The 12201-nt window shown below is 26.0% G+C and overlaps 1 protein-coding gene across 1 annotated transcript; it reads left to right on the top strand.

The window, feature by feature from the left end:
• Positions 1–2362: 2362 nt before the first annotated feature.
• LOC127284657 (vesicular acetylcholine transporter) lies at positions 2363–11879 on the top strand. The gene is made up of 2 exons (XM_051310213.1): positions 2363–2506; positions 4509–11879. Exon 2 carries the CDS (start codon positions 4636–4638, stop codon positions 6388–6390), a length of 1755 nt encoding a protein of 584 aa, XP_051166170.1. The 5' UTR covers positions 2363–2506; positions 4509–4635; the 3' UTR covers positions 6391–11879.
• The last annotated feature ends 322 nt before the right edge of the window (positions 11880–12201 follow it).

Genomic DNA, 12201 nt, shown 5'->3' with positions numbered 1-12201 from the left:
TTTCACCTGTGATTGTTGTTTACACATTTTGTATATTTTCAAATTATTGTTGTATTGTTATTGGACTATTTACATTTTTATTTTTTTATTGAATAATTAGTTTCGTAATTCTTTTCAAGTGGAATTAAATTTCAATTTTAATAATAAAAAATTCATTTTATTTAATTGTTTATATTAATAAATATACTTTATTTATTGTATTTATATATTTATTTTGTTATTCGTTTTTATTATTTGTTTTCTACTTAAAAAATTAATTACAATCATAAATTTTATTTAATTATTCAACACTGTTATTAATTTTTTGTTTAATTTATTTATTTGTTTATAATTTTAATTTAAAATTAAAAAAATATAATTTAAAAATAAAATTTTATTAAAAAATAATTGTACTTCACGGTTTTTACTTATTCACTTTGTGCACTTTAAGCAATGGCTTAAAAAAAAAACAATTGGCTTAGTTGACAACAAAAAATCATTACGTAACTTTAAATAAATAAAAGCAAATTATGATGATATTTTGTAGTTATTGATGATTTGAAAAATTTCTCTAATCAAGGCACGGTAGTTCATGTAATTCTACCGTAAAAAACTATTTTTACTTTACATTCACCGAAACAAAAATTACTATCAGCAATTAATATTATATAATTAATAATTGTAATTTTTATTAACATTTTTAAATAAATAAATTATGTTTGTCTATTTTATAAATGAAGAAAAATTCCTCCTGAAAGTGTTTTTTCTACCCTCTTTGAAAAAGGAAGAAAATCGAAAATAATTCAATTAAAGCAAGAATTAAATAGATTAAATAAAGTAAAAAAATTATTTTACAATACAAGAATTAATTTTTTCATTGCCGACGGAAAGAATCGGGAAGGACAAAATTTATAAAAAATTATTTTTACTTTATAATTTAAAATTTATTATTATTTATCTAACATTACAAAAGTGCTAATATTAAAATATCAATATTCAAATAATTGTTCATTGAAAAGCTATTTTTATAAAATAAAAATTCTCTTACAATTTTTATAATAAATTCATCCCAAGAAAATTCTGTGCATAGCAAATTTTTTTCATAAAAGATTCTTTAAAAAAAAATTATTTGTTAAAGATTCTTAAATTTTTTTTACCAAAGATTCTTTATAAACAAGTTTAAGAATTTTTTAAAAGATTTTTCACAGGAAACTTTTTATATAAAAATTATTAGCATAAAATACTGAACTTATATATCCTTTAGTACTTGATTGTAAAATAATTTTTTTCCCTTTTTTTTCATATTATTATTAACGCGTATAATTTAAAAAAATAACTTGGTGTAAATTCTAAAAAGAAACGCGGTATTTTTTTTTCTCATGTTGATAAAAAAAAAATTAATTTGAAATTTTTCAATTTGACAAATCCTTTTATCGAATATAAGGGATAAGGATCAAGTTTCCCGAGTGCATGTGCTTGGAAAGCAAAGAGGCGGTAGATAAACTATAAGTATACACTCTCTGTTTATATACCACGAATAGCTTTATTAGTATCTAAAGTAGAACGACCTTGAGAAAATTGTACACATGAATGTCTCACTTTTTTTTTTTACTCAAATATATAAGATATTCATTAAGTTTTCTTTTTCTTATTTATAGATTTTCAGCTAAAAATAATAATTTCTATCGCAAATACAGTTTTGTGTAATTATTTTTTCATTTTGAAATTCAACAAAAAAAATTTTATTCTAAACTAAAATTTAAATATTTTTAAATTATATTTCAGAAAACTTCATCTTTTGTTGAATTAAAATTTGTCTAATTTATTTGAAATGAAAATTTAAAACTAAATTACACTCCTGATAGGTAAAAAGTTTTTTGTATAATTTTTGAATAAATAATTATTAAAAAAAATTAATAATTGATTATTTATTCTTTGTGAAAAATTCTAATCGGTCAAACTTTCTTTCAAGGGGAAGCAAAAACTTTTTACTCTAAATACATCAGAACTGAGGTTAATAAAAAATTCGACGTTTTTATCCATAGGTTGTAAATCGATATATTTCAATGACCCCAATAAACAAGCAGGTTATGTCTAAAGATGTTTTTCCACTATATGAGAAATTATTCAAAAAACAAATAATTTTCACTGGTCCAATTTTTTTTTTTTTTTAAACCACAATCATAAAATTTTCCATTAATTATATTTATAATTTTCAAGCTAAAGAAATGTGCTTTTTGTGAATTTTTAAAAAAAATTAAGTTCTGTTTTAATTAAATTTCCTCTGACAAATGAATTAATAAAAGAATTTTTTTTTTTTTCTCTATTTCAGGCTCGGTAGAGGACTCGGCTGGAAAGGTGGAGGGTCCAGGGTCGAGAGGAACTAAAGAGTCGGCGAACGACTCGAAAGAAGAAGAAGGGCCGGACGTAGCCGCCACTTTGAGTGGTTTGCTATCCGGACTTCCGACCCTCGCGGGTCCCCAACGCTTCGCCAATTCCCTCCGGCAAAAATTTGCCACCAATTCCGGTAAGTTTTTGAAAAAACAGAAAAAAAAATTTAATATTTATAATTTTTTTTTTTCCTAATCGTTCAAGGCCGATCAAAAATATTTAACCTCCTAATCATCAATTTATAATATAACAAACTATATATAATATTATATTTATATAATAATAATATGTAATATAATAATAAATGTAATATATTATATACATTATATTTTACTATTATATAATTTAATATTTTCAATACTATATTTTCGACTATGTAAAAATTTTTCATGTCTTTCAAAAATATGTAAACTTTATAATTAATATGGTCATGTTTAATTAACATTTTCCCATTGTCCCAATTTTAGAATATTTACGCGTTGTTTTAGGGGCGAAAATAAATTTTTTATAATTTTAGATTTTATAATTATATTCGAACAACAAATTATATAATTCGCTTTGTCTATTTAATATTGGTAATTAATAAAACTATTTCTTCAATAAATCGATATAAATTAATTATATTGTGGGATTTGATTTTATTTAAATAAATAAAAACTGTAAAATTAAAGATGATAAATTACAATAAAGATTAAAATAAATAAAATGCTTGCTAAATTCAAATTAGTAAAAAGTCGTTTAATAATTTAAATTAGTAAAAAAATATTCACCAATTTTTAGTTTTTTCTTCACTAAATCTAAAATGTAAAAAAATAACTAAAAGTAAAAAATTTGACTACTAAATCAAGTAGTAATAATTTACTAAAAATTAGTAGATTTTTTTTACAAATTTGAATTAATAGACAACTTTTCACTAATTCACACTGAGAAAAAAGATTGGTTATGATTACCATTTTTAGTTAATAAATTTACTGCTGCTAATTTATTAGTTGTGATCACTATTTTTATTGGTTGGCATAACTATTTTATTAGTTGGTCTAACTAATTAGTTTGTTAGCATAACTACTTAATTAGTTATCTTACTAACGAAATGGTTAGGCTCATTAACTATATGGTAACAGTAACTAATATAAATTAGCAAAAATACTCTTACTAACGAAATGGTAATCGCAACCAATTGTTTTTCTTAGTGCAGATTTAGGGGTAAAAAATATATTGTAAATGAATAAAAATATTATAAATAATACATAATAAAATATAAATAATATAATATAATATAAATAATAATAATAATAATAATAATTATAATAATAATTATAATAATATAAATATCAAATTTTGTAAAAATATTTAACGATTTAGAAATAGTACACAAAACAAAATTTTTATGTAAGAAATTCTAAACATTAGAAAAATCAAAAAACTAAATTTCAAATTCTTTTAATACTTAAAATTTCTGCCATAAAAACTATGCTTTTTAGCACATTTATAAAATTTTATAATTATTTTTTTCCACCAATATTTACAATAAATCCCAACTGCAATTTATGATACATTTTAAAATATTAATTATAATCTAAAATTAGTTTTTAAAAAATCCCTTTAATTCTCTACTTTCATTATATATAATTAAAAAAAAAATTTGTAGTCCATATTTTATATATTTAGAAGTGATTAATTATCTCATGGCCATATATATAAAAAAAAATCAATAATATTATTCATGATCAGTTTTACAAAACTCCATTACTTTATTACGAGTACACGGGGGGAGCCTTCACCCGGTGCTGCGGCCTTACAGGGGAAAAAAAACACCTGAATTTCCTCCACAGAAGAACAAAAAAAAAAAAAAAAAAAATTATATTTATCTAGTCAAAAGAATTTTGACTCGTACAGTGATTGCGACATCGTGGGACATTTTTGGGGTTGGGTGAGAGTCACCAAAATTTTTTTTGTTTTTTTTTTTTTTTTTTAAATAAAGAAATTGCGCTCACCAGGCCGGGCTAGGGCTCCTCCAAAAGTAAAAAAAAATCTCGTTTCTCATTCAAGAAAATAATGGAGTAAAATTTTGAAAAAAAAATAAAAATTTGAGCCTTTAATTTCATACTCGCTAACCGAGTGACGGTGATTTGTTGTAGGTTACCCCTGGCCCGGCCTGATTGCTCCAGGAGCACGAGATGATATTGCTTAACTCATATTAATCAAGAAGGTATCTTGATTTTAATCTGATTAAAAAAAAAAAAAAAAAATACCTAAATCAACAAAATGGATACCAATATTCCTTTGATCAACATCAGCGTTAGGGAGCTGAAGGAGATGATTTTCGAGAAACTCGAAGAGCCTAAAGCTCAACGGAAATTGATCCTTGTGATTGTTTGCATAGCGCTACTTTTGGACAACATGCTCTATATGGTGATTGTGCCTATAATCCCGGATTATTTAAAGTATATCGGTGCCTTTGGAGATGACAGTGATTATGCGAATTCGACGACACCACAAGAACATCACGGTCAGGATAGAGCAACAGGTGTATTATTTGCTTCAAAAGCAATAGTTCAACTCATGGTGAATCCCTTCTCTGGTGCTCTTATCGATAAGATCGGTTACGATTTGCCCATGTTGGTTGGATTAACAATTTTATTCCTTTCAACGGCACTCTTCACCTGCGGTCGTAGCTATGGTGTTCTCTTTTTCGCTAGGAGTCTTCAGGGTGTTGGCTCTGCGTTCGCTGACACTGCCGGTCTTGCAATGATCGCTGATCGATTCACCGAGGAAGCTGAGAGAACAAAAGCACTTGGCATTGCTTTGGCTTTCATCAGTTTTGGTTGTTTGGTAGCACCACCGTTTGGTGGTTCATTGTATCAATTTGCAGGCAAGGAAGTACCGTTTCTAATTCTTGCTTTTGTAAGTCTCGCCGATGGAATGATGTTGCTATTGGTGATGAAACCAATCAAGGAACAAATCATCAATAGTCATCGTGATAAACCACCGAGTATTCCTATTTGGAGACTTCTTTTGGATCCGTATATTGCAGTTTGCGCGGGAGCGTTAATGATGTCAAATGTGGCGCTCGCTTTTCTTGAACCAACAATATCGCTTTGGATGACGGATCACATTACCCATGACAATTGGAAAATGGGAATGATTTGGTTACCGGCTTTTGTTCCACATGTCATTGGTGTTATGATCACTGTCAAAATGGCTAAACAATATCCCCAGCATCAGTGGTTGATGGCAGCTGGTGGTTTAGCACTCGAGGGACTTTGCTGCTTTATTATTCCCTTTTCTACATCCTATAAAATGCTAATGATTCCATTGTGTGGCATATGTTTTGGAATTGCCCTCATTGACACGGCACTTTTACCAACACTTGGCTATCTTGTGGACGTGCGATACGTCTCGGTGTACGGAAGTATTTACGCAATTGCTGATATTTCGTACAGTGTTGCCTATGCTGTGGGTCCAATTATTGCCGGTGGTGTTGTCGAAGCTATTGGATTTACGGCACTTAATTTCTTCATTGCTTTCACTAATCTTGCTTATGCGCCGGTTCTTTATAATCTAAAGCACATCTATGACTTCAAACCCTTCCAGGATGAGGCGAATGTTCTTATGCAAGATCCACCTGACAAGGAATATCAAACGTATGCATTGCAGGAGCAAAGGCCAATTACAGGTGAGGTGGGTAATCATTTGACGCAAGGTCGAATGGAGACGAACATTGATCAGGATCCAAATTATCAGAGTACACAATATAATCAAACTGGATATGGTCAGGATTATCAGAGCGGTTATAGTCAACAATCTGGACAGGGTTATGTTTATGAACAGCAACAACAACAATCATCAGGATATGATGAATCTGCGAGTTATGGAGGGCAGAGAGGATACGACCAATCCCAACAGAGAGGACAACAACAACAACAACCTGAAGTTAATCCATTTAGGAAAGCACAGGAACCAGATTCGAGGCCAGCTGGTGGTGACAGTAATCCATTCAGAGCTGGAATGTTCCAGTAAACACAAACAAAAATTTACAATAGCTGACTATAAAAAAAAAGTGAGCAAATGAGTCTTCTTATAGACCATTTCCGACTGTTGAAAAAAAAAAATTATTATTATTATTCGCTGAAGGATCAATTCGAGGTCCTAGACTAGTCTTCAAGGCAGGCTTCCAAAAATCATCATCCAGAAAACGCTCTTACTCTCTCTCTCTCTTTCTCACACTTTCTCGCGAATTCCGAGAAACACGAGTGCGCGAATTGATAAAATTCTGGTTTTTTTGGTTGGATTTTTTTTTATTTTGCCTTAATATTAAAATCGTGTGTCCGTGAATGAATTCGTGATGTGAAAGAAATCGGTGAGGGAGAAGGGTTGTGACGATGAAGACAACAAAGGATTATTGTGATTTATTAACTAGTTAAAATGACAATGAATAGTGTTTTTCTTTTTTGCGAGTGCGGAATTAGGTGATAATAATAATAATAATAATAATAATAATATGAGGGTCATCAAGAAAAAAAATGGAATCAAGATCATCAAGGAATAGTAGAAAATTACAAAGCTAATTCAAAATTTAAAATTGTAGATAAAAATATATGGATCATAAAAATGAAAATTGAATTTCTCTTTTAATTCGTTATTTTGAAAAATGAAAGAATGATATGAAAAATTTTCGTAATTGTCGAATTACAAAAAAATTATTAAAGAACAAAAACGGAATAACAAGAAAAAAAAATCGAAATAATTACGGTAGAAAGAATATAGGAATTTGAAATATAAAAAATAGAAAACTTATTTTTCAAATACTTTTTTTAAAAATTATGATCCACGGGAAGGAAGCGGAAAATAACAACAGCTTTCTAGAAGAGGAAAAAAATTAGCAAAAAAAATAATTAAGTGTGAAAGTTCAAATAAAGTGATGATCTCTAATCGAATATGGTGCTGACCAAAAAAAACTACGCTTTGTTTAAAAAAACGGTTGCAATCGGGAGACAGTAAAAGGTTGTGGTGGTTATACAACTTCAAGGCAAATTATAGAGGATCAGATATAAATATAAATATATATATAAATATAATATAATATTATATATAATGTATAATATATCAAATATTATATATTATATAAAATATAATTACTAGAAAAACGTGAAACGATGGCTCCCAGTCAGCAAGGGACTCTCGTCCGTTATAGTAAATTTTGTTTTCGTTATAGATTTTAATTTTAATCGATTCGTTGCTGAACCAAGATAACATATCATCAGGATTCCTGAGAGGGAATCCAAAAACCTAGAATATAAGTCGTTAAGTTTAGGGAATAAGAAAAAAAAGCGATCGCGACAGTGATATATAGTCATTGACATATTTGTGAACTGATAGCAAAAAAAAAAAAAATTCATTCTAATCGAAAATGTTTTCAAAAAAAAAGTAAATTCTTTAATTTAAAAATAAAAAATATATTTTTTGTACACGCGTAATTAAATGAATACCTAAATTTTTTTTTTTTGTTTCTTTGGAATATAAATAATTTGCAAAATATTAAAATTTAGTTCAATAATTAATATTTCAAATATAATTGCATAAAAAAAAATTGTTTATTGCGCATAAAAAATATATATCTTTTCATTATCAAGAATTTATTAACGACAGTCAGAGTTTATATATCAAAGAAACTTTCAAAGACAAACTTTATGTTAGGGAATTTTTTTTTTTATACGAATGAATAAAGTATTTTATTTCTTATTCATATTTTCTTTACATTTACTAAAGATAAAGGAATTCAGGTCAAATATCTATTTCAAATACTTTTTTTTAATCAAATAGAAAATTATTTTTAAATAAAAGAAAGAAAAATACTTTTTTTTTTTTTCCTTTTAATTGGATGAATAATAATGATTGTAAATCGGGCATTATGAAAGTATCGTCGTGTTTATGTATAATTAAATATAATCGCGATAATTTAGCATATCTTGAGAGGAACATATCTGTATTTTTGTGAATATCCTTTTCCAATTATAAAATTTATAGAGATTTTTTTTAATTTTATTCTCCGTCTTGTTCAAATTTCATTTATATACTCGAATTCAAAAGGTGCGCAATATTTTTAGTATCTTTTAGGCGTATTTTAAATGTTAAACTATATATACTTATATATATATATTATCATATCTCTTATTGAGACTTGAACGTAATATATTAAACTTTTGCAAATTTATTCAATTAATTTTTTTTTAATTTTTCTTCTAAAAAAAATTTTTAATTGTAAACTTTGTTTCTATATATGTACTGCTATAGTCGTATTTTCAAATTTTATCAAACTAAAATAAAAATGCTCGTTAAATGCAACGGCCTATATAATATTAAATAAAATTTTGTACGCGATTTTTAAAAAAATCTTTTATTTCGAAATTTTTCATTTTTTATTATTTTTTTTTTTTGATTGCTTAATTACCTGTCGAAAAATACAAATAAAAAAATTAATTTTAAGCATCATAATAAATATAAAAAAAAGATATATTATATATATGTAAAATAAATAATATATGTTGAAATGTAAGTTGATTCGTTAAAAGTTTTTGCAAAAGTCAGTTGTTACGAATAAGTCAAGTAATATTAATATTCTTACCTTCAATAGTCAATAAATTAAGAAAATCGCGAAATAAACAACATTTCGCATTAAATTAATTAAAATAAAAAAGAAAATCTTTGTTTAAAAAGAAAATTATTTTGGGCATTTTTAAAATAAAAAAAAATTCTATAGAGTACATATATTCCGATAATTTTTCAATTACTAAAATTATTAACACAAAAAAAAAACTATGTATTAATAATCTATTTGTAATTGTTCAATTCTTCTAAATATTTTACATGAAAAATATTCCAAACAAATTAATAGAATTTCAATGTAACAATTTTAAAAAAAAAGTTGTTAAATTATTCAAACAAAAGTAAAAATTTTAATTTTACTTAATTTAAATTCCGTTGAATATTTGATTAAAAATTTTTATTTATTTTTAAATTAATTTAATTTAACCAAAATTTAGTATTTGGAGTAAAAATTAAATTGGTTTCACTTTGGAAAAAAAAAATTCGAGAGTACAAAAATTTTAAAAATTCAAAAAAAAGAGAAAAAAACAAGAACCAAAAAGCTAATTTTGGAAAAAAATACAAAAAGAATTTCAATTATATCTATTTACTCGTAATAAGTAAAAAAAATATCGTGTTGAACGCGTTCAGTTTACAGTGCCTGACTTTAAGAGTTCTTATCCGCTATATATGAATAATTTGCTAAATCTATAAAAAAAAAAACCTCTCCTTAAAAATATAGTTTAATTAAAATAGCTTCGCGCATACTGAGCAATTTTTTTTTGCGCTCATATAGATCGATTTATACAAGTATAAGGAAAGAATGGAATGTGTGAGTAATTTGCCGTTTCTTGAGATTCACGATTCCAATGAGCTGGCCTCCATATTAAGGGATAGTAAAAGAGAGAAAAATATATATATATAATACCGAAAACTTTGACTCCACGTAGAAGTCTGTAGATATTTTTATCTCCCGTATTATCAGTGTATTATTCTAATATCGTAGTCACCACAAGTATAAAAAAAAGAAGAATGAATTCGATCGAAATATACACCCAGAAAAAAGTAAACCTCATTTTTAGTGGATTCCTCTCATTTTAATGTAATTTTTTTCTTTTTTTTTTTAATTTTACCATTTCAAAAATTTTCTCATATTGAAAAAAAGCTGATTCATTTAAAATTCTAAACCCGAACTCTTAATCGAAGAGGAATACCGCTTTCAAAAAAATAATAAATTCTATTTTTAAACGGATTTACTCTCATTATGAGAGGATAATAAAAAAAATTCAATAAAAAGAGGAATTTTCCTCTTAAAATGAGATTACTTTTTTCCTGGTGCATATGAAAAATGCTAAACAGTTACAGGAATAAATTATACATACATATGTAAAACATGATACGAATATTATAAGCTGCAGATACAAGTACATACATACATATCAATATAATGCATATATATATATTTATAGATAGACAAATATTATATATTATAATATTATATTATAATATTTAATATATTATAAGTAATCCTATCTTCTTTTATCTCTTGTAAATATTGTCAAAATAAAATTATCATTACAAGTAAAGGGATTGAAAAACGTCTCTGTATGATGACTTGCATTTGCACTCGCCTACCTTGTAACATACACGCAAATGTATCGAATTTTTTTTTTTTTTAGAAAAATTGATTATTCAGAAAAATGATTCAGCATTTATAAAGAAATTTCGTTAAAATTATCAGTTGTTTTTTAAGAAAACAAAAAAAAATTTACTTTTTATATACTCTTGGCATCTGTTTAAAAAAAAAATTTCTTCTTTTTAGAAAATAAATTGCAATAAAATATTCTAAAATAAGTGCGGTAAATATATTTCTAAGAGTAAATTTTTTGTAAAATAAATTCTCTGTTATAAAAAGCGAACTAAAACATATTTCTATAAAAAAAATTTTCTTCCAATTAAAAAAAATGTTTAAATCAAAGGAAGTTTTTTTGACTCAAAAAATTCGATCTTCTGTAATAATTTGTCATTGAGCACCAAAAAAAAAATCACTGTCATTTTTTCTGAACAAGCAATTTTTCAAGGTAAATTTATGCGATGATAAAAAAAAATAAATAAAGGCGCAATATTGTGTTTAGCTAGCGTGAAGTTTTTATTGAAAAAATATATATATATTCTATAAGTTTGTTTAATAAAAGCTCCTTTTTATTTGTTCGGAAAGGTTTATATCCTTGCCATAATAATGAAAGTCAACGATGAAAGTATCTCTCGTAGAGGACGCGACGCGCGGAAATCAAAATAACTGGGCTGATTTAAAAAAAAAAATAAAAGAACGACCCTCGTCGCACAGGGAAAGTATAGATAGCATTGAAATATTTAGATCTAGGGTATTAACTCTAGATGACCGTAATGATTTTTCACACATATACTTCCAGTCAGGCGAAAAAAAAAAATAACCCACTAACTCACAATAAAACTTACAAATATAATCGACTATATATATATAAAGATATTGTACTTCATTAAAAAAAAAGGTTTACATTTTTCTTTTTCTATTTTAATTGACAATAATTTATACATGTAATATTAATTACTACTCTAATGTTATTATAATAATTTGTATACTATATAAAAATCTAGAAGTAGAAGAATATTTGATATTGAAAAAAAAAGAAAAGAAAAAATATATATTAAAAGTGTAAAGTAGTCGTAGATAGATATTCTCAAAAATATAATTAGTGGAAATAAAAAGAAAAGTATTTGTGAGATAGTGGGTTAAATATATCGGCCAATGCAGTGATTGTTTTTCCGCACACGTGTCACACATATCTTATCCCCACGTAAAAAAAAAGAAAATAGTAAGAATTAATATCTAACCTATGTCATACTGTCGTGTGCAATACAAAAAAAAAAGAAAAAAAAGAAAATGCGAGTATATATAATTTAAGAAATTCGGTAAGCACACACAAACACACACACACACATATTATACATACACACTGATTATATACACATACGATCATTTTAACAAAGCGACACATGATACGCACATGGACACTCATGTATGTATGTATATTTAATGAAAAACAAAAATATCGAAATTGCGTATGTAATTAAAAACCTATGACACTGTAACATTGTTGAGCCGGTTATTAAATATGTCATTGTTACTGAAGAACATTCGTCAAAATTATTTATCCTTCTCCTCTAAATTTAATAATTTAAATAATAATTTAATAATAATAATAA

This window comes from Leptopilina boulardi, unplaced genomic scaffold (genome assembly GCF_019393585.1).
Source record: "Leptopilina boulardi isolate dan_hultmark-lab unplaced genomic scaffold, ZJU_Lbou_2.1 LbouV2_325, whole genome shotgun sequence".
NCBI lineage: Eukaryota > Metazoa > Arthropoda > Insecta > Hymenoptera > Figitidae > Leptopilina > Leptopilina boulardi.
This window is presented reverse-complemented; position numbering and strand designations above follow the sequence as displayed.